We start from the raw sequence: 27220 nt of genomic DNA, 5'->3' as shown, positions 1-27220 counted from the left end.
TAGAAAACACGGGACATGGCCGCTTGGGCGGCGCGATTGTGGTGCTCTCAAACACGCCTTGTATGAAGGAGCAAAGTAGAAACGGTTTGGGAGATTGCAATAAAGTGGACGACAGAACAACTTGCCTCCGGTGTGAGCCCGGCACATTCATACGGAGAAAGTCGGTTCTTGATACGGGACCGATTTACTATGGTTGGGCCCACGCACCGTCATCATTGCGACGGAATTTTTGCTGTCATTGGTCTTAACTGTTTAAAGAGTGTGCGAGTTGGCCGCAATCCTCGATGTATCTGGAAGCTTCAGACATTGGTGTGCATTAGGATGAGTCACGTCGGTAAGGGAGAACAGTGTCGAAGGTGCAGGAAGGTTCACAGCCATATACGAGGAAGCATGGGGAAAAGCCCTTCGTCATTTCTCAAATAAAGTACACCGCAGCGTTTAACAACTGGACGGTAGCGAAAAGAAACAAGCTCAACGCCCTCAGTCAGCACCACCAAGCTCTTAGAACTAGGCTTACACAATACGCTCGAGGAACTCGGGAAGGTGCAACAAGTGTCCCAACTCTAGCACCTGTCCAAGACCCGTCCGGGAAGACACGTGCTCGAAAATTTCGGCATCATATACCACACGCAGCACGGTATCAAAGTGGAAATTGCAAGAACCATACGCGAGCAACTATACGTACCCCCATTGCCTCGCAACATGCACCCACAACACCACACGGGGAGATGTGAAGCCAGGGAGCCAACACATGAACCAAAGTTACTCCAACAACGGGCTGCGTCTGTCTTCACCGACGCATCCCGTATAGAGACAGGAAGGGTTTCGTGGCGGCAGTTACTAGCCACCGAGGCACGGTGTAAGAATAATTGCACCGAGGCAACCACCTCACGAGCGTCACCGTGAACACGGCACATGCCGAAGCGGCAGAGGAAGCGGCCATAGCACTGGCCCTCACACAAAGCAAAGCCACATACGTGATCTGCTATTCGGAAACGGCAATTCGCAATTTTGCCAATGGGCGCATCTCGCAAGAGGCGTATCGTATACTCCAGCAACATCCCATACACCAGGGAGAGGCCGACTTCGATAACCTAAGGCATTAGCTATGGAACCCAGCACACACTGCATTGAGCACCCCCAACGAAGCGGCTCACCGCGTTGCTCGAGGCCTCACTCACCGAGCATCACCGGAGGATGAGCCCCCACGGGATACTACAAACGTCTGGGCGTGGGAGGATCGTATGACCAGGTTCCACAACATCAAGGCACATTACCAGCTACAAAGACGCGTATACCCATTCCCTCACGCTAGGTTAGACAGGACGCAAGCAGGGGCCCCATAACGTAAAACTATTCCAATGTGTTTAAGCTTGTGGTGGCTGGTCGAAAATCATGGCGGCATGCAACGGAAGGTTAAGAATGCCGCTAAAACGGATCCTCAGCAAAGAAGAGTTGGCAGAGCGAGGTTGTAAACCTGCCGAAAGTGCTCGAAAACGTTGCAGGGCCACGCAAGTTTTATTGTACGCAAATAAACCCATGCTTTCCGGCAGGTGCGAGTAGCCAGTGCCTGAGTGATCGGTGGCAGCCATATTTTATTCCTTTCCGAACGGGGCAGCCTGCGGCTATTCAGTAAAAAATTCAGTTTTGTTCGGCATATTAATGCATTTTTAACGCGTACACGTCACTTTGACGCGTTCAGTTTTCGCGGTTTTGTGCCGTCGCGTCACAGACAGGGGAAGCCGGTGCAGCTGTCCTAAAGCTTTTGAACAATAAAAGAAGTTTAATGGCGAAAATGCGTCCAATCAGAAATAACTATTTTTCTTTTGTTCGACACAATCATGCATAATCAGTGCGTACACGTCATATCAGATGGGGAGCTATCGCAGTTTTTGTGACGTCGCGTGACAGACAGGCGAAGTGGGGGTGGTCCAAAAAGTTTGTGACGAATTGCGGAGCGCTGATTGCAGAATTGAAATAGAAAAGTTTGGAATAGCTTTACTTTATATTGCCCCAGTACACTTTCAGACAATTACAAACGGATTCTTACAGAAACCAAAGACTCATGCACGCCATGTATCCAGACATGTACACTACAAACAGATGCACATCGTGTGGCGAGGTTGCCACACTTAATCACATGTTATGGGAGTGTCAGGACTTAACAAACTAGTCGGGCAGTGCCGAACGCTCCGTCTCTTCCACCGCCAGCCTCCGCTCGCGCTGGAAGTCCGCACTGCTCAGCTCGAACGTGACAGCACAACTCTGGGCCGTCCAGCGAGCCGAGGAAGCCGCTTCGAGACAAGGTCTCGGAACCGCGTCCGCGGCGAGTGCCCAGAACCACGAAAAGGACGCCGGACTCAAATCTTATTGATTTGAAAATGAAGTTTACGCTCTCTGTCGTGGCCTGTGAGGCGGTGTTGTATGCATAGGTCACATATGGTAAAACGAGGCCCCAGTTGGTGTGGTTGGACGCAATGTACATGGATAGCATATCGCCGAAAACGTGATTGAATCGCTCAGTCATGCCGTTAGTCCGCGGATGATATGCAGTAGTGATACGGCATGCCATGAGGAGCGCGTTAGCTACCTCGCAAATAAAGAAACGTCCTCTGTCACTCGGAGCACGAAGTGTTGCAAGAGCAGCGACGCAACGTCGCGGGCTGTAGCGGTTGGTAGGGCAGGTATTTCTTCATAGCACGTCAGGTGGTCCATGGGGACAATAATCCAGCGATTCCCAGCACATGTTCTGGGAAGAGGCTCGTGGAAGTCGATGCCGATGGAGTCGAATGGTCGAGAAGGGCACTGAATTGGCTGCAAGGGACCACAAGGACGGCGAGCAGCAGACTTGCAGCGTTGGCATGCTGAACATATGTGCCGATGTACTTATGGAGAAAACTGTACATCCCACGCCAATAAAAGCGCAGGCGATGCCTGGTGTAAGCTTTAATGATGCTTGCACGCGCATTATGGGTCCTTATGGATAGCAGAGCATACATATGCGCGGATGTGGCGCGGGACGACGAACAACCACTTGCGATCTTAGGAAGCGTAGTTGTGACGATATAGCAGGGCATCCTGCGCAGTAAAGTGAGAACTTTGACGTCCGAAGGCATTGGAAGAGCGAGTCGCCGGGGGGTCAGAAGGCCTTCCAAAAGAGCGACAATCCACTAATATTTGCGCTGCTTCGCTGGCGAGCACTGGTGACGAAAACACCGAGTCGATGGCGGAGAGGCAAGTCTTGTCACGCGGTGTGGGCGAGCGAGGGAGAGATCATGCGCGTCAGTGGGTTTGCGGCAACACCGATAGACAACGCACATGTCGAAGACCTGTAACCGGAGGGCCCAGCGGGTACGGTGGCCTGATGTATCCATAAATGTCGACAAACCAACATAGGTAGTGATGGTAGGTAACGACGTCGAAGGGACGGCCGTACAGGTATGGTCGAAATTTTGCACAGGTGCAAATGACAGCCAATCACTCATTTTCTGTGATGGAGTGATTCGCTTCGAACGCCACACCTCCACATAATATGTAACACGGTTTAATTTCCAAGCAAGCAGGTGTGTTAATCGATGGTCAGGTGCCGCGCGCGCGAGCTTGATCCTGGAGCGAGGCGTTGATGAAGCGTCCCAAGCACACGCCTTTCTCCATCGCTACAATATACAGGGTGTTTTTTTAGCTGCATAAATTTTTTGAAGATTGCGCAAAGCCGATAGCACAATTCTAACCCTTGATCTAAATTACTCCATGATGTGGCCATTTCTTCTACGAGAAATCAAACTGTTCCAATTGAATATTTAACGTAATTACGTTACTTAACCTTCTGATTAATTATATTAGACCACATATTTGAATCTATGAATTATAGCCACTGAATTCGCACGGCGTGTCCACTTGGAACGAATTAACTGGACAGCACCAGTTCCGATATATTAATTTTCAGAGCGTCCGTCCAAATGCATTGGTGTTGCAGTTACTTCTGCGTTTCAATCCGAAAAACAGCGCTTTCTTAAAGAAAGTAAATGGGATGCCAATGCATTTCCTCAGACACTTTGAACTAAGATTAGTGTGGGCTAAGCAAACGCTGGTTTGCTACTGCAACGAACGAACATTTAAGCCTTCTGGTGCATCGATTGTTGCCCCTATCGTAAGTGCACTGTCGACCGCGGTTCAGCCAGATCCGGAGTTGTGCTACATGCACGGGCATTTCGTATCCGGATTTTGCTCGATCCGGATGCATTCAATCTGAATCAAGCTTCTTGATCGCTATCGTAGCTGTCATTTGTGTGCGCCCTCAATGCTCAGTGAGCTCAAGGAAATATCTGCACATGCCCCTCCATGGCAACGTCGCACGCCTTAAGCCAGAGCTACGATTTCACTGCTACTGTAGTTTATGGTACAGGTGTGTTGACGAGGTAAATCTACATGTCGCTAAATCGCAAGTTCAGGACGGCACATTTTTCTTCGAATTGCCTTTTCAGTCACCTGCAAGAAAAATATCAGAGTCCTGCTCATCGCAGGCGAAAAACCTAGGACGGCGGTGTGCTGCAACCGTCGCCATCTGCGTGCCCCAGGGGGACAACTTCCATCAAACGAAAAATAAACCAAAAAGTATGACGTCACACCGGCAAGTGGAAGTTACTTCGTCATTTTACGCTCCTTGGCGCGAATTGCATAGCTGCGCTCCTCAGCTTACGGGGACTTACACAGAGAGCCGTACACATGCGCAGCGGAGGATTTACGGAGCAGCACCCAGTGCTGCTTGATAGCATGCGGAAGATGCCTGCGTATGACCCGATTTTTCTTTTAGTATACGAATATCGGGTGTCAATGAGGTTAGTCTGTCGATTGTCACGTCCAGAAACTTGCGATTTGACGCGTATCGAATCGGAGAGTGTGCAACCTTTTATGTGCAGCATGAGACATCACGCCTAGTGAAAGCAATGGCGGCACATTTTCCTGGGGACATCGTTAGACCTCGTGCATATAGATGTTTTTCAGTGGAATTGATAGCTTTCTGCAATCTTGCTCGTAGGACACGTCTATTGCGACCACAGCTCCAGATACAGATGTCATCTGCATATAATGATATTTCAACCGACGTGGGAATGCAGTTCTCCGGCCCAATAAGAGAGATATTAAATAAGGTCAGACCTAAAACACCACCGTGGGCAACACCTCGATGCACTGTGTGCGGAGCAGTGTCACGTTCTTTTGTGGACATGTAGGCTGATCGATCAGTGAGGTAGTCTGAGATCCAGTGGTACATACCACCGCCAAGCCCAATGGACTTCAGAACGTATAAAATAGCCTCGTAAGTGACGTTGTCAAACGCTCCCTTGATGTCGAGGAATACGCCAATAGTGATGTTTCGTGCAACTTTGTTGGGTTTTAAGCAGTTGACAAGGCTGATCATGTTGTCTATGCTGCTGCAGCTCTTTTTGAACCCTGACATTTGCGGAGGGTGGACAGTCATGTTCATTAGCAACCAGTCCAGGCGCGTCAGCACCATCTTATCAATAAGCGTTCCCACGCAACTAAGAGCAATCGCACGATAGGAGTTTATGTCGGTTGGAGACTTGTTTATCAGTGTATATATCATAATCATCATCCATCATCTGGAGCAATATGACAGGCGAGCAGCCATGCTAACATCTACAGCTGACCTTTAAATCTTTCTCTCTCTCACTCTCTCCTCAGCTTACGCGTGAGTTTGTCCTCAATTTTGCTTCTATGCGTTCTTTAAGAATGTGAAGGAATAGAATGGGGAGGAATGACTGTGCCAGAGAGACGTTTAAAGTCAGTTCACATTTATTCGCCTATAATTATGCATCCAATATACATGAGAGAATCAAATAATGGGGGCGAAAACACCCGTGTATTTAAATTTAGGTGCACGTATTTCTTTAATTCTGTAACGAAGCAATTTATCGTTCAATATAAAATGATTGAGAGAATCGAAAGCTTTCGTAAAATCTATGGACGATCCCGCCACTATACTTGCGGTCAACTTTCTGTGGCTATGAAGGGAAAGCTACGGAGGCAAAGCGCGCACAAGTGAAAGTGCTTCTGAAAAGAGCCCCGCGTCTTCATCCACGTTAGTTTAGGCTGATGAAGAGAAAACATAAATACCTTATTAGCAACGGTTAAATAAGACAAAACACTCCACTGAATGTAAAAGTTTAGCTTATGTAACAGCGCGATACATGAGGAAGGGACGACGATAGAGACCGAGTGAAAAGAGCGCTGACTTCCAATTGCCCGTTCTACTGTCAATGCTATTGTATACATACGAAGCGCCAGCAGGAAAGGAAAAGAAAGGGGAGAAAGGAAAAGAACAAGAATCAGCATGAGTGGCACAAGGTGATATCACCAAACTCCTGATCACCAACCATCTAAAAACCTTAGCTCTTTTTTGGTCAATGTAAGTGATCCCACGCTTACACACCGCCTCTCCTGAACGAGCAATCTTAACCGCCTCGATAATCTCTCTGAGGCATTGTTCCTTGTGTCTAGAAACAATCCCGCTTTTTTCGAACTCAGGCACGCATGGCTTGTTATGATGACGCGTAGACTTGTCACATTTACGGCAGCGTAAGCTAAGCTGGCCCTGATTACCGTCACTTATATTCTTGTTGTGCTGTTTTAGTCTGGTGTTTATGCAGCTGTCTGTCTGTCCAATGTATTCGCGTCCGCAAGACAACGGCACGCGATAAACGACACCTTCGTCGGAAGAGGCAAAACGTTTTTGGTGTTGAAACTTGCATGATTTTTTTCACTTTGCTATTGCACGGGTTTGTTTTCTTGCACAGGATTGAAAGTTCTAACGTGTCCGAAAACACAACATCAACGCCTACGCGTTTTCCAATATTTTTCAGGTTGTGGGAAGCCTGGTGGGTATACGGAATAATGGCTATTTTCTTGCGCACAACCGAACCTGCCACATCTTGCTTCTCAGATTGCTGCACTGATTTTATTTTTCGCAACAGGCCCTATGCATATGTATACATATGCATAGCATCGACAGTAGAATAAACAGTTGCAAGACGGCGCTCTTTTCACTCTCTCTCTATCGTCGTCTCTTCTTCATGTTTCGCGCTGTTGCATAAGTTGCAATGAACCAACTAGCCCAGCAAGCAACCATTCCGTAAAAGTTTACTTGCTCTACGGATTTTCCCTTCGGCGTCTGGGGAAACGCGAAACGGTCGCACGTGGAAGCGGCATCGATTCAGCGTCTGCTCCGCGCAACCAAGAGAAGCACTGTCAAGCACTGCTGGACTACCTGGTGCTGTCACACATGTGCAGCAGCTACTCGCGTGTAGCTTTCCCTTCGTAGCCACAGGGAGTTGTCCACGAGTTTAGAGATTGATTTTGTAATTACGTCTGTAAATGGTGAGACTGCAGTTTGTGTGGAAAAGCCTTTTCTAAAAGCAAATTGGTGCCGACAAAAAGTGTTGTGCTTGTCCAAGTAGTCATTAAGGCGCCTCGCGAATATTTTCCAGGTATTTTGATGAAGAACGGTGTTACTGAAATTGGACGGTACTTTTCTCTTCTGTGCTTGTCGCTTCACTTTGTACGGTGGCAACATCTTGGCAATCTTCATCCGTGCTGGATACACACCCGTGACAATATAGCACTGACGCTATGCGCGAGAATTGGTGACACGATACCATATACAACTTCAACGATATGCGCCGACACATTATCAGTTCTAGAGGCCGTGTTTCGCAAATTCGGAATACCTGAAGCCACCTCAAGCTCATCTGTAGGGTAAAGGTAAAACAGCATTCGTATGTGGAATGTACGTTGCATCAGTTGAGTTAATGTGGGACGAAAAATGGGCACTACAAGCATTACAGATAATTTAGGGTGTGGGGGCGTCATTCTAAATATTTTTTTTTTCAGCTGGATGTTGCTTTACGTCTGGCCCGAGGAACTGGTTGAGAAGGCTCTAGTTTTTTTTTTTCTCGAAGCATTCCCGTTCTGCTGAATGCGAGTGCTAAAATAAATTTTATTTGCTACATAAAGTGTCCTAATAAGAGTTTGCAAATACGTAGAGTATATTTCCTTCAAGGAAGTGTTATAAGATTGCCTTTTCAATGTTCTATGCATGTTATATTTTGTTTTAATAGAACGCAAGAGTGCTCCCGTTGCCCAAGGATCTCGCGGGATTGCACGTTTATTGCGCACGCAGTGTACGCAGTGACCATCGCCACAGTAAACATGTCTATAAACAAGTAACTATTGTTAGAACAGTTCGAAGAGTATATGCATGAACAATCGATGGCGCGCACATTATTTAAAAGTACGTCAGTGTTAAATAATGTCCGGGTAAAATATTTATTCCTTTATATTTCAGGCAGTTTGACATTACAAAAGCACAGGGTATTGATGAGTAATAATAACATCTAAAACTTGCGCATAATTGCAAACATGAGTGCTAGAAAGCATGTAGTCTACAAGTATACTACTGTGTTCTGTTACACCCGTTGGTTTGTCTGCAAGCAGTCAGTAGCCATAACTAGTAAAACAAGAGACATAGTGATAAAGAGAATCAACATCACTTACATCAATATTAACATCACCCATTGCTACCACACGAGCATTAGAACTCAAGAACGCATTAAAAATGGAGTGAATTTCATCGGACAAGGTGTGATAAGATGTAGACGGCGACCTATATACAGGAAGCTTCTTTTTTTTTGCTGCACCAAATTTTTTAAAGATTGCATTAAGCAGATAGCATAATTCTAATCCTCGATATAAATTGCTAGATGAGGTGGCCATTACATCCACGAGAAATAAAAATATTCAATTGAATAATTACAACAAGTACGCTAATTAACTTTTTGATTAATTACTTTACGCCACATATATTATTCTACGAATTATAGCCGCTGAGTTCGCAAGGCGTATCCATTTGGAACTAATTCTCTGGACAGCATCAACTCCGACACGTTAATCTTCAAAAGTCCGATGGAATGCATTGACGTTCCAGTTTGTTTTTTTAAGGCATCGCTGTTTTGTGGATTGACACACAAAAGTATCCACTTTTGTGTGTAGTAGCCATCTGTTGCCCTTCCTGTGGCGCTCCTCAAGGGATATTTCTTCAGCCAATCAGCAAGCTGACATGTCGGCTATCATGGACCACCACTACATATTCGTGAAATTGCACATGCATTGCACTGGCTTCTGTACGCTGCCGCTCACTTTCTTTTTGAAGCGCTAAATTCGCAATAGAGCAGCCAAGGGCCAGAAAAATGTATTAGTCGATAAAATTTGCAGCTCGACATCACGTTTCGTCACCTTGATGAAAACACAAAATTGAATTTTGCAAAACTTTCATTTCCGGGCACAAATGTCAAGGCACGTGACCTCTCAACAGTCAACCAGAGAGTCAATGTGGCGGATAATGGCGGCCGTGCAGCCGCCATGCGCGTCGAGAATAGAGCCCCTAGTCGGGCTTTAACCGTGTTCCACTCCTGATGTATATCGCAATAGGTTGTGAGACCGTTTATCGTTCCAAGTTTCCGAGCCGATATGAATCGAACTTGCAACTTCTTGCAGCGAGCTGACGTACTGGGAAAAATCCAGCGCAGCCAAGCAGATAACATGGTAGCCATGGCGCGAGGGAAACGTTTTGTCCACTATCTCTTTCCACGTCTCGCGCTTTTGTTTGCGCACGTTCCGTGATGTCATGCTGTTTACCAAGGGAGAGATCCATTGAGATGAGTCTTTCATGCATTGAAACTGCGTACAACTTTCGGAAACGAAGTTCAATACTTGAATTTACCCTCCCATTAAAAAAAAAAAAATACTTGAATCATTGCATGTATTTCCTGCTAGCGGCAGTAATCTGTATGGACGTTACAGTTTAAAGGAAAAGTCAAAATACTTGCGGCCCAGTTTGACAAAACAGCTCAGGTTAGCGAGAATTGGGACAACTTGGACTGTGTCGAACGGAGCATGGAGGCATAGCTTCATGGGACCATGCGTTGTGTAAAATGTACACGTGTGAACAGGCGCTTCTGGAATGATCTTACCACTGATTTTTTTTTTTTTTTTTTTAGTTAGGGGGTTTTACGTGCCAAAAGCACTTTCTGATTATGAGGCACGCCGTAGTGGAGGACTCCGGAAATTTCGACCACCTGGGGTTCTTTAATTAACGTGCACCTAAATCTAAGTACACGGGTGTTTTCGCATTTCACCCCCATCGAAATGCGGCCGCCGTGGCCGGGATTCGATCGCGCGACCTCGTGCTCAGCAGCCCAACACCATAGCCACTGAGACCACTGAAAAATAGGAAACAGGATCATTTTTTTTTAATGCGAAAGCAATAAATGGCTCATAAGGCGGAAAGTCTGGCATAGTTCTCAACGTCGGCGTGACCACAGAATGGTAAAAAAAGGCTACGAACCCTCGACCTTTGATGACAGTCGAACTCACGATCATTCGTGTTCATTAAGTCAGAATTAATTAAGCGATAGTTAATTAAGACATAGTTAATTAACGTACTAGGACTCACGAATATTGGTAATTAAGGTACTTGAACCCACGACCTTTGGTGTTAATCAAAGCGAAGTTAATAAAGGCACAGTTAATTAGGATATAGTTAAGGCACTCGAACCCACGACCATTGGTGTTAATTAAGGCGAAGTTAAATTAAAATGACTGAAAGAGCATACGTATTGCGCGGTGGTTGCAATGCTGTCGCATTCGTCCATGTATGGTAACTAAGTGCCCCTTGAATTTGTTTCTTTTGAAACCGTGCAACCAGCCAGATATAGAGCTTTGTGCTATGTAAGTCTTTGTGCGACGTACGCAATGCCTGCTTCAATTTGACGCTGTTCGCCTATGCTGTGATGAAATTGGACTTTTGTATAGCTGTATATTCCAAAACATTTGTGAACCGTGGTAAATAAACGTATGCACCTCGTTATGTTTACCGTGTTGTGGGCCGAGATCTCGGAGTTGGCCCAAGTCAAGCCAGCAATAGCTGAGCTGGTCCGACAGCTACACAATGTATGTTGCGCATCATACGGGGCAGCCCTCGAGCGCCTGTGTGCAGCGAGAGCGTATGCACAGGGAAATGGATAAAGGATGCCTTCCGGTTCCAGACATGCATGCATTCTACATATTCAGCAGCAACCTTTACTTTGAGTTCGCTATTGCGCACATTCAAACTATGAGAAATACAGCGTTATCTTTTTGAAGTTCTTACATAAACGAGGGATCTACTGTAGCCGCAACTTAAACATAAAGTGTGAAATACCAACGCGTAGCGTCTTGCAGCTTTTGTAGCTTAGGCGAGGCACTTGAAGTGCATGTAAATTATGTAGACGGGGACTAGATTTGCTCGTGCCCCAGTCAGTTCCCTCCATGCCTACGGCATAGAGATGATAATTTTTTTAAAATTGCGAGGATGCGCAAGAAAGGCTATTTACAGAAATTCCAAAAAATTGGAAGAATTTCCACAAGGTCATTGCACAGCAAAATAAAAAAAATTAGTGCATACGAAGGTCTATGTAAGGAGGTGTTTCACCTGGTATGGCCCGATGTCAAGATTGTCGAGCCATAACTTCAGTTTTTAATTCTTTCACAGATACTCGGTCACTATTGCAATTGGCATCTGCCAACCGCCAGAGATGTTGTTCTTTTTATTTCTTTATTTTTATTTTTGAGATAAGGCTGGCGCGCTCGTTGCACGTGCAGCACTTTACGTTTAAGCAAAGCTTCATTTTCCCCTTTCTTCCCGCGTTTGGCGCTCCATCGATTTCTCGCCGAGTAAACTGGCTCGATTCCGGAGAGGATGTAATCATAACTGGGACGATCGCGGAGGCAGTTTAATCAAAGTTGGCGACTTGATGGGCCGATCCTGATACCAGTGCACAACTTGCGTCAACCAATACTGAGAGCATCTATGCCGCAGTCATGTAACTATTAACCTGTGAACATTGAAATTCGTCATAATCATGCAGCCTAGGGAAGAGGGGGGGGGGTGATCACACGCTTTTGTAAAAACTTAAACGTTAGCTCACGTGTTTGGGGCATGCACACTCACTTCATTAAGGATCATCTAACTTTAGACGCAGCATCGAAGCAGAGAGACAAACTTGGAACAGCAAAGACTGGTAAGCACCGCATTGTTCTGAATCACACTGACTTTTTCAGCAACTCTACTGTCGCCGATTTCACCTGCTTTAGGAACTATACTAAATAAACTTGGTCGAAGCTTGTTCCCAATCTGGTATATAACTTGCCGTGGTGGCGTAATGGCTACGGCGTTGCGCTGCTAATTCCGGCCACGGCGGCCGCATTTCAATGGTGGCGCAATGCAAAAACGCCCGTGGGTACCGTGCACTGGGTACATGTTCAAGAAGCCCAGGCGGTCAAAATTATTCCGGAGTCTCCCACTACGGTGTACCCAATAATCGTATCCTGGTTTGGCCACGTGAAACCACATAAATTAATGAATTAATTTGGTATATGGTCTGGTATAAGCCCGATCTGGTGTATGGCATTTTGTGGATACCATACCCATCTATGAGTAGCAATCTGTGAGTACCCTTAAAATTTCATCGCTATCATAATTTTGTAAACAATGACCCAACATTTTTAAAATGGTAGAACTATAGCGCAAGTTCGTGAGCTTTACGGAAAATTTGGGAAATTTAACAGGTATGCAATCATTATGCAATATGGCACATCTATCGTAATGCGTGGCGTGTCCGCAAGTGGCTCGGCAGGCATTTTCCGGGACGATATTACGGCCACCTTGGACCACATTACAGGCTGTCACGCTGCCCTGATTCGATGCTATACGAATGTTTTCCTGTCACGATGGGCCAAGAAAGAAGTATGTATAGACCTGAATTTGCAGCACATCAAAGTGGCGCCAATCTTTTGCCGGGTACTGCGGGAAATGGCGGAACGAATGGCCGAGATAGCCTTCAGCCCTTTCATGTCGCACGCTTGCCGCCAGTGTCAGCTCGTCAGGTCTATGCCGTCAGCTGCCCCGTCGTAAACCCGCAGTACATCCCTGCTCGAGGCGCGCCGATAAATGGCGACTGGGGTCGAGATTAAGTGCACTTGCTCCATATGCAGGTGGGATAGTAATACAAAACTGGCGGCACAGCTATCCTTTAGAGAGTATTGGCGACGTTAATGCGATTATCAATATTTCTTATGATGGGTGTGAAAGTGATAATGAGAGATGTTTTATGCGTTGTTAAGATAATTGTTATAATTATGGGGAAGAATATGGTGATAGAAGAAACGAGATAGTGACAGACTTGTGACATATACAAGTGCAGGGTGTTTATGAAGGAGCCTGACGAGGCACGTTGAGGGCTCTGGCTTCTCTCTCGCGTTCCCCGCCCCGTCCGCCTTCTTTTTTTCATTGAAGAGCGGAACATACGCAGTGGAACATAACCAGCGACCCAAGTTGTCTATTCTCAGTTTGTCTAATGGGCACGTACCCAGTGGCAGACACCCAGTGAACCAAGTTGGCGTGGAAGAGGCTAGGAACGGAACGGTAATCGCATTAAGATTCTGCTCGATGGCACGACTAAGTATGATGTTCTGGAAGAACACGATTAAAAAATCCAAGACATTATTTACCAACGTCCTCCAAGAAATTCTTTGCAAATAGGTAAATGAAGTGTCTGAAGGATTGCCAAAACACGTGGGCATCGTTATAACCAACATGTAATTTTAGAACATTGTTAAAAAGTATTCCTAGTGCCTACTTTGCAAAATAATTTGACTTTTAATAATACTGGCTTTAACATGAATTATCAGAAATGTTACAATAGACGCTGACCTTTCAGGTACACTTTCTCTCTGTGTGTGCGCGCGTGCGCGTGTATGTATGTATGTATGTATGTATGTATGTATGTATGTATGTATGTATGTATGTATGTATGTATGTATGTATGTATGTATGTATGTAGTTGATTACGCGGTGCTATGGTGCCTGTGCCGTGGATGCACGCGGGTTCTCATCCACAAAACTTTCTCGACATAAGAGAACTGCTGCTCGCGAAGCCGTTCAAATTGTGCGTGTAGTGCTCGCTTGCAATAGTACCCCGGTACCCCTGCGCCATGCGCGCGTATGGGGCCGCTTCCTCCTACAGTGCAGGGTGGCAAACAGGATACTGCTATCTGATTAACCCTCCCAGCATTCTCCCTTTATTCTTCTCTCTTTCTGTCACGCCGCTGCGTCCTGGAATCAAACTGACGACCTCGTGTCCAGTACACCATTAGCCAGTGATACGGCATGTCAGCCGACTGCTTAGCTTAGCTATGGCGGAAGGCAGGGTACCCAAGACGTACATTTTTTTAACCGTGCCTTCGTTTAATAATTCGAAGCATTCTCTGCCTCATTCCAGACAATTTCCGGTATGCGTAAGTAGGCACTTCCTGTTTCGCGTCGTGTCGGGAGACCTCTGTAACAAAAAGAAATTCGAGACCGGCAGTGCAATCGAACCTCTGCCTTCGCGCACAGCAGCCCAATTGCTTCAATCCCTGGGCCACAATCGCACTCATACTCGTCTCGTGCTAAAGCCGACAATTTGAGACGTATGGCGCGTGCGTCACGTGCCAGTTTGTCGTGTTCTTTTCTCGTGGCAGCTTTCGTTTCAGACGCTGTGCTAGACTGCACCGTCTTCGGTGTCGACCAACACTCGCCAGTACTTTCTCGGTTGCAGCTTGCACTACGTAGGAACTGTGTGACGCTGTATACCGCCTTGATGATCGGCGCAGGTCGAACACATTTTAATGTTTCGGCGCCGGAGTGCAAATGCACATGGAGTTTCGTACAATAATTACTAGAGTTAACTATGGCGCTGGTGTCTACAGGAGCTGCAATCGGAGCGGTTCAGCTAGCGAGAGAATTACGGGAAGTGCATGGATTTGCCTAAACTTCGTCCTTGTGGTTTCAAACGGCTCCGCGACTTTGTAAACTCGTCATTTTCAACAAGATACTGTGTAATAAATTATTAAATAAATGGTATTAAAATTGTCCGATGGGAGAATTCTAATACAGTACCTCTAGCACATAATTCCAACATTGAAACCATTACGCCACGACCGCATGCATCGACAAGCGGCATAGAACGCCCTTATGAATTTCTTGCGGGCAAACCAGCGTGTTGAGACGCTTGGTGCGTTTGTCTACCTCGACAGGTTGAGCCGCTAGAATTAGCGATTGTGCGTGTTCGCAGAGTATTCTTCACTTAGGAAAGTATTGATCGTGTCACGTGTTTACTTGGCACGCCGTATTCGCTCACACTCGCTCACGCATGGGCTATTGCTTCATGCATGCGACAATCGCTACGCGAGCTTTGCTTGGTATAACCTTGAGGTCACTCAAGGTTGTACCAAGACTAGGCCAGCCCCGCAGGGTCGTCTGCGTCAGCAGGCGTTTGGTGTGTTGCGACACCACGTACCCGAGCACACGAGGGTTGGACCCTCCCGCGTGTAGCCGTGCGCGGCTTAGCCGTGTCCGGGGAAAGGGCGATCCTGGAGGTTGAGCCGATGCCGGATGTTCGGACCTTTAAAGCCCCCCGGCAGAGGCAACACACCCCTTTGGATTCTGCTTCACGTAGACGGCACCCCCGGACTGACCCACCAGGGGGAAATCGGTAGTTGCCTTTTCCTGTCTCTCTTTCCTTCGAACCTTCGCTTTTCCCTCACTTTCCAACTTTCCTGTCTCCTACTCATTTCCTATTTCTTCCGATCTTCCAGGCAGCAAGGGTTAACCTTGTGTGAGTAGCCAACCTAGGTTATGTCATATTTGGTTATAGTGGCTATGTACAGCTGGCGTTGACAGGCCTTGTTTAAACACAAATCCTGTCACGTCCCCTTGTTGGGCTCCATGGTGGGTGGCTGGCACCGCTGCCGAAACTTATGTTACGCATGGCTAGCTCTTTCCCCCCACTCCCCGATCGCCCTCAGAAACGAGGGCGCACCGAAGATGTTTTCAAATTTTTTGGCAACAGATTACAAAGCTTTTCCCGATTCCACGTCATCCATTCTGACAAACCTGAAAAGAGGATGAGGATGATTTCACCCTTCCTAGTGTCAAAATGTCTTACCGAAGCACTTGGCGCAGGTTACAAGGCATCAAAGATGGCTAGTGGAGATCTGCTTCTGGAACTCCGCGTTTCGAAACAACATGAAAGCCTTCCTAACCTAGTTACATTTGGAGAAATTCCAGTCACTACATCCCCGCACCGAACTATGAGTAACAGCCGTGGTGTTTATTTATTTATTTATTTATTTATTTATTTATTTATTTATTTATTTATTTATTTATTTATTTATTTATTTCACGTACTTTCAAGGCCCGAAGGCGTTACAGAAAGGAGTGGAGTCAAAAGAAGATGTAATGCAGTAAAAATACAAACAAAAAGTATTAACAAAATGCATTCTGAACAGCGGTCTTGAAGTTGGTAGAGTCGGTGATGAGTGCGATTGATGCGGGAAGGCGATTCTAGTCCGTGCTTGTCCTAGGGATGAATGAGTCACTGCACCGGTTTGTACGGCACAATGGCAGCCCGATTTTAAGGCTGTTGTCAGGCGGGCCGAAATATAAGACGGAGGGGCAAGAAGGGTTTCTTTTAAAAAGGGGTTCAAGTGAAAAACTTTGTGAAAAAGGGAGAGACGGGAATATCTGCGGCGTGACGAAAGATCAGGTAAGTTAAGAGTTCGTTTCATTGAAGAGATACTTGCATAGCGAGAATAATTAGATAATACAAAGCGTGCACCGCTGTTTTGAATATTTTCAAGAGTAGAAACTAATTAAGAATGAGTCTGATCCCAAATGGCTGAAGCATATTCCAATTTGGAGCGAACCAAAGTTGTGTAAAGAGTTAGCTTCAGGGAAGAAGGGGCAGAGCTAAAATTACGGGCGCAAGTAACCAAGCATGCGGTTAGCGTTTTTAGTAACATAGTCAATATGCGAGTGCCAAGAAAGGTTATTTGATATGTGAAGGCCGAGATACTTGTAAGAGGTAACTGACGTCACAGGTGCACCATTAATAAAGTACGTGTGCGTGGCAGTGTTACGAGATACACGCATGGCCTTGCATTTATTTGAATTTAGTTGCATGCACCAATTAGAACACCACTCAGTTACGCGGTTAAGGTCGTCCTGCAGCTATTGGGAATCTGAAGGATTAGTAATTTTACGGTAAAGAGCACAGTCATCCGCGAAAAGCTTTATGAAAGAGGAAAGAACGCAGTTCGGAACATCGTTAATATAGATTAGAAAGAGAAGTGGACCCAGGACTGAGCCTTGAGGAACACCTGCTGGTACATTAGAAAACCGAGAATTACAGTTATTAGCGTCTCTTGCTTCTCTCTGATGATGATCAGAGACTGATGATCAAGCTTGTCTCTGATGATGATCTAATGGAGCTGACAGAAGCCGAACTGATGGAAGGCTGGACCGAACAGAATGTTATCATTGTCAAGCGAATTATGCTAAGGCGTGACGGTAAGGGAATCAAGACAAAGCATCTTATACTCACTTTTGGCTCGAGCATCCTGCCTGAGACAATCGAGGCAGGCTATGTAAAGCTACGTGTCAGACCCTATGTCCCAAATCCTCTTCGATGCTTTAAATGCCAGCGTTTCGGCCACAGTTCCCAGAGCTGCCGAGGCCGACAGACATGTGCTAAATGTAGTGGCAGAGATCATACGTCTGAAAATTGCGAAAGCGCTCCACACTGTGTCAACTGGGATGGCGAGCACGCCGCATACTCACGGTCGTGCCCGTCATGGAAAAAAGAAAAAGAAATCGTGACGATAAAAGTCAAAGAGAATATTTCATTTAAAGAGGCACGCAGGCGGGTTTCCTACCTGCCCAGAGCAGCTTTGCCTATGTGGCGCGTCAGGGGGCAGCGCCACAACGGCCTCCGGCGACTGTCCGATCCACACCCAGTGAGGCGGCGGGGGTGAGAGAGAGTGATACGAACCGCGCGCCGGCTTTCGGGGGAGAGGGAGGCGGAGCCACGCGCACGCCCGTGTCACGCGACTGCGTCGCCGACGACAACGAGTCTCTCTCCGCGTTGTCGTGTCGTCGTATCTGCTCCGTCGAGGCGCGCTGGTGACGTGGCGTCGCGGCGATGTACTCACCTTGCGCAACACCTGGCGCGCTAAAGCGGCAGCTGCGTATTCCGATTCGCCCGCTCTGCTCCTTCGAGGTGCGCTCGTGACGTGGCGTCACAGCTTATGGGACTTTAGGTGCTGTTTCGCGGCTACAGACAACGGCTGTTTCGCTCAACGGGCCGAATCGACAAAGTTTTCCATGCGTCACAAGTCCGGGTATCGCCTCCACAACAGTGACGTCAAGTCACATGCCCCATCGGACAGCTATAAAGGCGCCGGACGAGCTGTGCTTCACCAGTGGGCTAGGCGGCAGCAATCCCGGCAACATGCTGAACAATCCCTTTTGCTTCATGCTACAGGTTTGTAGATATATGCCAACTCGTGGTTATCGATCGATTAACCGGTTTTTGCTGCTGCTGCCCTGCCCACTGCGTGTTAATTATTTTTTGTCTAGCATAATTAGCTCATTAATTAGAGATCTTCTGGTTTGCGGAGACGTAGAAGAAAATCCAGGTCCAACAGAAAAAGATCTCTTGCTAGAACTGTTAAATGGGCAAAGTAAAATTCTTTCTACTATACATGATATGCAAGCAACACAGAATGAAATGCAAAGGAACCTATCAAAATTAACAGAAAGAACTGATGACATCGAGCGGCGATTGGGTCGTTTAAGTGCACTGAACTCTAACGTAGAAAGCATCAAAACAACAATAACGAACCTCGAGGAACAACTCGCTAACATTAGTGAACATGTTGATGATCTAGAACACAGAAGTAGGAGAAATAACTTAATAATTTATGGCTTACATGAACCTAGAGTTGAAACTTCAGAAGACTTAGAATGAAATGTAAAAGATGAAGGCTTTAGTAAAAAACTAGGCATTAAAGACGAAAAGACGAAAATAAAACCCGTCCAGTGATTCTAAAATTTCTTGACTACCGAGAAAAGAATGCCCTGCTTAGAGCATCGCATAAACTAAAGGGCAGTGAACTGTCACTATCTGAAGACTTTTCTAAGCGAGTACGTGACACACGGAGGCTTTTATGGGAGAGTTCTAAGGAAGAAAGGCAGAAAAACATGAAAGTAAAGCTGCATTACGATAAGTTGAGCATCAACGGGACTTTGTTTGCTTGGGATGCTGAAAAAAAATGCCGTTATAAGCTGAAGAAATCAAGTCCTCAAAATTGACAAACTAAGCGCAGGCGTGGCTCTTTAGGAATACTTAACGTAAATTGTAGGAGCATTATAAACAAGCGTACAGAGTTAGAGGGAATTCTTTTGTCGTATAACCCAGATATCGTTGTATTGACGGAGACATGGTTAAATGAAGAAATATATGATAGCGAGTTCATTCCACTTGGGTATAGCGCATTCAGAAAAGACAGAGGTAGCAGGGGCGGAGGTGTAGCCATCCTTTTCAAGGATAACATTAAGCTCTTAAAGATGCTTGATTTATCAGATGTTGAATGCATATTTTGCAAGGCCTGCCATGAAAATATTCGATATGTCATAGCTGCTCTGTACCGACCTCCCAATTCTGGTGTTGAAGTATTGGATTCTTTGAAGCTATACATGAGCGAGCATGTGAAACCCGCTGACCGCATTATTCTCTCGGGCGATTTTAACTTGCCAAGCATTGATTGGGAAACGATGTCGGTCAAAAGTGATAACGACAACCTAGGGGAGGCCATGCTGGACATTGTCTTTTCTTTTAATTTATTACAGTTAGTGGATACCTGTACTAGAATACAGGGTAATTATGAAACAATCCTGGACCTCTTTTTTGTAAGTGGGACCATAAGTAGTCAGACTAAGTGCGATGTATTTCCCGGTATATCGGATCATGAGGCTGTGTTACTAACGATAAATAATATGAATTGGAAAGACAGCTTTAGCGCTGTCCGATTCCGCAATTTCTCCCGAGCTGATGATGTTTCGATTATAGATACGCTTTCGTTTTACTTAGATTCATTTTCAGAGAATATTGTAGATGTGCAGGAACTATGGGAACGCTTTAAGAGTATTGTTAATAAATGCATTGAAAAATATGTACCAACTATTGTTAAGAAAAGAAAAAAGAATCCCTGGATTTCTCGGGAGACGCTGAGATTGAAAAGGCAGCTCAAGAGGTTAAAAGATAAAATGAAAAAATCAAGCAGTGCTTCACCAGATCAACCGCAGAAATTTCTCTCTCATCTAAACTTCGGATCCAACTATCTACTGAGAAACAACGTTACTATGAGGAATCATTGCCTAAATTCATCACAGCGTCTCCAGATAGATTTTGGCCGGAGGTGTCACCGAAACATTACCAATGCGATGTTTTTGAAGTTGATGGCATTCACGTGAATGATGAAGAAAAAATTGCTAACTTATTTAATGAGCATTTCCACTCAGTTTTTACTAGTGATGATGGTGTCTTACCTATGTTTGAGAATTGTTTGCCCCCTATTTCTGATGCATCAATAAGCGAACAGGGTATATTCCACATGCTTTTAAAACTTGATGAAAAGAAAAGTTCAGGCCCAGACGATATACCCAACACTTTCCTAAAAAGGTATGCCGAATGGGTTTCGAAATACTTGTACATTGTGTTTTTACGTTCCTTGGAAGGTCAACTCCCGAATGACTGGAGAACAACCCGAGTAACACCACTTTATAAACACGGTGCCAAACAGTCTATAAAGAATTACCGTCCGGTATCTTTAACCTCTAACACTTGCAAATTATTAGAGCACATAATACATAAACATATCGTGGATTTTTTAGATACACATCTTAACAAAATGCCAGCATGGATTTCGGAAAGGGTACTCAACTTGTAGACAGCTAGTTGCTACTATCCATGATTTTGTCGTATCTGTAAATAACGTAAAACAAATTGATGCAATTTTTATGGACTTCTCCAAATCTTTCGACAAAGTATCACACAGTAAATTGTTATTTAAATTAAATAGTCTGCTTAAAAACTCTCAACTTGTTAATTGGATATCAGCGTATTTGAACAATCACTATCAGTTTGTTGCGTTCAAAGGACATCAATCTAACCAGTTACCAGTAAAATCAGGTGTCCCGCAGGGCTCGGTCCTAGGGCCACTCCTTTTTCTTATGTATGTAAACGACATGGTAGAAGGCATCTCTGTCAAAATAAAATTATACGCGGACGATTGTGTTCTATATACGGAGGTTAATGATCAATCTGATCAGGCATTGTTAAACAATGATTTTCAGCGTGTTGCTTCTTGGTGTAAGAGGTGGCAGATGTGTATAAACTTCGACAAGACCGTTTTCATGCGGATCACTCGTAAGAAGAGGCCCTTATCGTTTCCGTATAATTTTAACAATGTGCTTTTGTCTGAAGTGTCTGAATACAAATATCTTGGACTATGGATTTCAAACAATCTTAGGTGGAACAAACATATTCACTACGTTACAGCGAATGCTTATCGAAAGTTATTCTTTTTAAGAAGAACGTTAACTTTGGCTACCCCTGCTGTAAGAAGATTAGCATACACATCCATTGTCCTCCCAGTCTTAGACTATGCTGCTATAATATGAGACCCCTATACAAAAGGTAATATTCTGAAACTAGAGAATGTCCAAAAAAAAAAAAAGCCGTACAGTTCCTTTATAACAACTCTCGACGTAGCTCAATCACTCAACTACAAGCTCGCGCTAGCCTAATCCCGTTATCCGATAGAAACCGCTCATCGCGACTAAAATTTTTATATCAGTTAGTTAAGGGGCACTATAAAGTCGACGTTAGCGAATGGATTACGTTTTCTTCCGGTTATTCGACACGCCAAAGACATGAACTAACAATAACACCTTTTCGTTCTCATAATGACTCTTTCAAGTATTCATTTTTTCCACGAACAGTCAGAGACTGGAATAATCTCAGCAGCTGTATCGTTCAAGCAGACTCTTTGTCAGCTTTGATGGCTGAAACATAATTCTTCATGGCTGAAACATAATTGGTTATATTATAGTGACTGTCTATATGATTTATGCGTTGAGTGTTCGTCTATTTCATTTGCACATTTGATAAATGTTTTGCTTAATTTTTCTTGTATTCTTTCATGACTGTGACCTAGGCATGTACATATATTTCGTTTGCCATTATGTTGTATTTTCTCTCATGTATTGTAACCCACCCTGCTAAAATCCCGGTGGGGATTGCAGTATCAATAAATAAATTTGATGCTTTCGCATTAAAAAAAATTTGTCCAAGAATGCTTCGCGAAAGTGGCTTCTGGTGATCGTAGTTCTGTTTGCTCAGCTGTACAGTATCCCTTAGATTACGCACCTACGTGAAATATTTGTGTTTCATGCAATGCGTGTTATTCCTTTATCTTTTTTCAGCTCAGACAAAGAAGCATTCCACTCGGCATGTAAAGCGATGTATACCTAATATGTGAGAATCGAAATTGTCGCTTATTTAGAGTAAAACCAGCAGTTATATAATCATATATTCCGTCTCTGTGATGCTTGCATTTGTTTATCGTCGCCGCTTTCGTGGAGGCCTTGTACTACACGGGGTGATGATTTCTAAATTTTTCTGAATTTTTGAATATCTGGGGCAGGTAGCATAATTGTTATCCTTGGGGGGGGATTATTGGAAGAGGAGGACATTACCAGCAGGAGAAATCAAAACACATATTCAAATACTTAACAACCATTCATAATTAACTCCCCAATTAATTATATTTTGGCACATATAGGAAAATAGGAATTGACGTATCCACTGAAATAATCTCCAGGATGACACCAGTTGCAAAATATTTGCCGAACTGTGGACAAAATATACGGGCGTTGTAGTTGCATTTGTGCTTGTATGCATAAAAGAACTTTTTCACAAAAAAGTAAGCAGAACATGAGTGCATGTTTACGGCACGTTTGATGGCGCATATCTTCTAACTGGTGGTGTCATTCTGGAAATTCATTCCAAGTGGATACGCCGTGCAACGTCACCGGCAACAGTTAGTAAATTGCAACGTGTTGCGTAAAATCACTGTTTAAGATTTCAATTATTGATTTAAAAATCAGTTGAATGTGTGTTTCAATTTCTCGAGCAAATAATGTCCGCCTCTCTGAATAATCCAGCTCAAGTACTAGAACTGTGTTATCGGCGACAAGCGATTTTGAAGAATCCCAGGAAAAGTTCGAAATGATGGCCCTGTATATGCCGACGGCATAGCGCACTTACGCGTGGGTATGCACACGTGCATGCATGCCGCGCATAAGCCTTGCAAGAAAGAATACTCGCCTGCTATAGCGCTAGAACTTTTGGGAGTTACGAAACTTCGCCGTTCTTCGCGGATCAGGCTCTGAAGTGCAAAACGTGCTAACTCCCGTGAATGCACAGCGAGCTGTGGGGACGATATAACGGCACGGCTGTGCCCCTCTCCCTTTCTGCGCAGCCAAGCGGTAGCCAACGCTCCAAGCGGTAAAACTCATCTTGCTCGCTAGAACTGAGCAATTTTTTAGGCTTGCAGCTCGATCTGCCTTCAATAGCTACGTTTATCTCACCGGCACGCACGAGCATACTTTCGATTGGGCTTCCTTCCTTCTTTTCTTTTTTAGGTTTCGGGAAGCGGGTGCAGTAGGAAGTTCAATTTGGCATCAGCGGAAAAATAGCGAAGGCGTTCGTTCCCCCTTCGCGGCGCCCATTTCTTTCACTTTAGGAGCGCCAAGACAGGGAGAACGTTTTCCTTTTGTGCAGGAGTTCCCGCAATATTTCAATAACTGCTCAGACAAATCGTCTCGTCACGCGTCGACTTTGTGCCATTCGATACGCATGGGTTGTCGCGTTACTTGAAGGATTTCCGGATGCTATTGTAGCATTTGTTGGAAAGCCGTTCTTTTTCTTCTTTTGGCCACGGAAAGTGCTTGTGACCGTTACAACGCATTTCTTCACAATGCCACCGCCCTTTGATGGACAATGGCAACACCTTCCAAAAACGTTTTCGGAACGCGGAAACTGCGAAGTGAAACTCCTCACGTTTTGAGCATGCGGGCGGCCTGTAAATGTCAGACGTGTGGTGGCGGCGGAAACGCTGTGCACGTGCGCCTGCATAGTGCACTCAATTATTCTAGGCCGCGTGCGTATTACGCAAAGTATTTGAATCTCAATGTAATTCACGTATTCCGAAGTTTTTAGAGCGCAGCCTTTTGGCACCCGTTCCTGCGGCGAGCGTCTGCCTTGTCCCTCGTAGCCGAGTGAACGAACACAGCGAAGGATGAAAGCGAACGCGGAGCGCAGCGGAAGATGAAAGACGGTGAGGCGAAGAGAGCGCGAGGAGGAAAGCGGAGGATGAGGGCTTGGCGACAGCGTGAGAAGGAAAGCGTAGTGCCGCGCAAGACGGCTTTGCGTCGACGATAGCTACGAGATGGCGCCAGAGTCGGGCGCGTCGTCTCTTTGGAAACAAGGCGCTGCATGAGCGGAGGTGTGTCAGCAGCAGCTGTTGTGAATCGCGCCCACGCATCACCCGCTGATATCCTGATTAGAGAGACAGTCGCGCCATCTTAGCGAGGCAGTTGCGCTCCGTTTGTAAAGTGCCCCACGAGACAGATTGTCCACACCAGCCAATATATCGCGAAATGAAAACACGTATATAGCTGCGCTCGAATTTCGCATAAGGGAGTATTGTAATCTTCGGTGAATTTCTTTTTCGAAGCAGGTGTTCTTGTGTCTGTGATGTGCAAAGCTGAAAACGCTGCTGCGCTTCTTGGTTGCCGAAGGGCCACTTTTTCGTAACTGTGATCAGCCTGGTTCACTCCCCTGCTTTCCCTTATCCTTTCTCTCTGCGAAAGGCGGGGAGAGCCTCCCGGTTAGATAGACAACGATACAAGCTTTAGCGATATGCTGGAAATGTTAACACACACACACACGCGTGCGCGCACACACACACACACACGCACACACACACACACACACACACACACACACATACACACACACACACGCATGCGTAGCAGAGCATTCACAGAGCAGCCCCCAGTGTTGCTTGATGGCATACGGAAGGTGCTTACGTATGAACCCATTCTTTCTTTTTGTTTTAAAGGGACCCTGAAACAATTTTGACGATTTTGTACAAACGTACTGAATCGTTAGAATAGGTCCTTCTGATCATTAATTGAAGCATCTAGGTGCTCCCTGTAAAGCGTGCAATTTATTATAAGGGTTTAACAATGTACATCCCTGCCGATCGCAGCACACCCCTCGGCTGACATTCCAGCCGCCCCTAACCATTTGACGTAAATTGCCCTAATGACGCAAGTAGAGCGAGCTATCCGATTGGCTGCTCTGGGTGCGTCATCGATAATTTTTTCAGCTGTATGGCGAACAAATGTTGTTCGTAATAGTTGGAATGTTAATTTGTTTCTATAAAAAGAGTAACAGTAAGAAAATGCACAAGATCACCTTCTCACTACATATATAAAACAGCGCCAAAAACAAAAAAAGAACACGGACAAGGGAGGACACAGGACAGCGCTCGTCCTGTGTCCTCCCTTGTCCGTGTTCATTTTTTGTGGCGCTGTTTTAACTAAACTATAAATGATCCGTACCATCTAGCTCGCACATAAACCCTTCTGAGTTCTCACTACACTTAAGGACTTCCGGCACAGAGCAAGTGTCGCCTGCTTGTGTTACAACGTGCGCCGCGTTGACGAGAGCACCGCGGTTAGTATTGATCTCGATCTTTATTTTCGCAAGCACCATGGTTTGCCCTTGATACGTAGTGGGCCGCAAACTTAGTGACTGGCAATATGTCAAGCTGCGATATCGCGTCCCTCTGCAAGGCAGCAGACAAGCAAGTGGCTGCAGCGCATCGGACTGTCGCTATCCGATAGGCGCCAGGATTTCCACGTTTGCGGCCGTCACTTGACGCCGGAGGATTACTACCACAATAGTGTTTCGCGTGTCCGATATTCGGGTAAACGCGAGCGCAAGCGGACTGCGCCTGGCTGTTTGACTGTGCCGTTTTACGTAATGAGCAGAGGGGGAAAACGTCAATGGTCTGCACGGTGCAGCTACCTCCTGGTAAGAGCTCAACCAAACACAGTAGCTGTAACGAAGTCTATTCTACTTTGCTGCTGGTGTAAAACTTTCCTCAGGAGCGTAATCGTGAACGCGTTGTTTTTGTAAATGTTTAAAATCCTTTACATTTGGTTAGAGCAATATTAGCTCTTTGTTTGGCTGTTTAAACTCTGCGCCACAAGGTGGCTGGGCCGTGCATACCGATCTAAGGTCCCTGGACCTTAGACCGATCAGCCCGCTCACGTACATCACGCTAAAGCTCCTTCATCAGCTTGAGTTTATGCCTCCACCCATCCGTCGAAACGCCCATCTCGCCTGTGGTTACGGGAATACCCGACAAGCTGGGAGGTGTGACAGAATGCTCGCAACGCTATGTTGCTCGCTGCTTCGATAGCTCTCGCTTGGTGTCGACTGTCAAGCTGTGGCGGAGAGGTTGGAGAGGCTTCGCGCGCTTGCTCTTAGACAACCTGAAGTAGACGACACGACGTGTCATCATCACGCAGAGCCAGTGAAGGCGGAGCTTAGCCCCGTTCACTCGGCGAACGAGTTGAGGGGGAAATGCGTGGCTGTGGATGAGGGTAACCTGTAATCGTCCGTAGGCTCTCTTAATATAAGACGCTTCACAGAAATTGTGGTGTGAACGATTAACTGTAGCTGTACGCTACGCGTCTACAAAATTTGTACGAACTGTTTCAGGGGCCCTTTAATATTAAAACATGGGTTGTCCACATCATTTGTCTGTCGACTGCCACGCCCAGAAACTTCTGACCTAACACATACAAATGGGGTGCGCAACCTTTAACGTGACGCAGGAGGGATCATGCCTAGTGAAAGCAACGGAGGCACACTTGCCTGGTTACATCGTACGAATAAAAATTTTTCAATAGAATTGATACCTTTCTGCAATCTTGCTCGTAGGACACGTCTGTTGCAACCACTGCTCCGTGTACACTGCATATGAAGAGATTTCAACCAAGGTGGGAATGCACTTATCTAGTCCAGTAAGAGGTATGTTAAAAAAGTTAGAACTTAAAACACCGCCCTGGGGAACTCTTCGATGC

General features: G+C 45.7%; 1 protein-coding gene across 1 annotated transcript in view; it reads left to right on the top strand.

The window, feature by feature from the left end:
* The first annotated feature begins 17388 nt into the window (after positions 1-17388).
* The window catches only part of LOC126547169 (synaptogenesis protein syg-2-like), a 113071-nt gene continuing 103239 nt past the window's right edge, over positions 17389-27220 (top strand). Inside the window, exon 1 of the mRNA XM_072288056.1 lies at positions 17389-17503. Within this exon, the coding sequence (XP_072144157.1) occupies positions 17389-17503 (115 nt within the window). The remainder of the gene's footprint in view (positions 17504-27220) is intronic.

This window comes from Dermacentor andersoni, chromosome 1 (assembly GCF_023375885.2).
Source record: "Dermacentor andersoni chromosome 1, qqDerAnde1_hic_scaffold, whole genome shotgun sequence".
Lineage (NCBI taxonomy): Eukaryota > Metazoa > Arthropoda > Arachnida > Ixodida > Ixodidae > Dermacentor > Dermacentor andersoni.
This window is presented reverse-complemented; position numbering and strand designations above follow the sequence as displayed.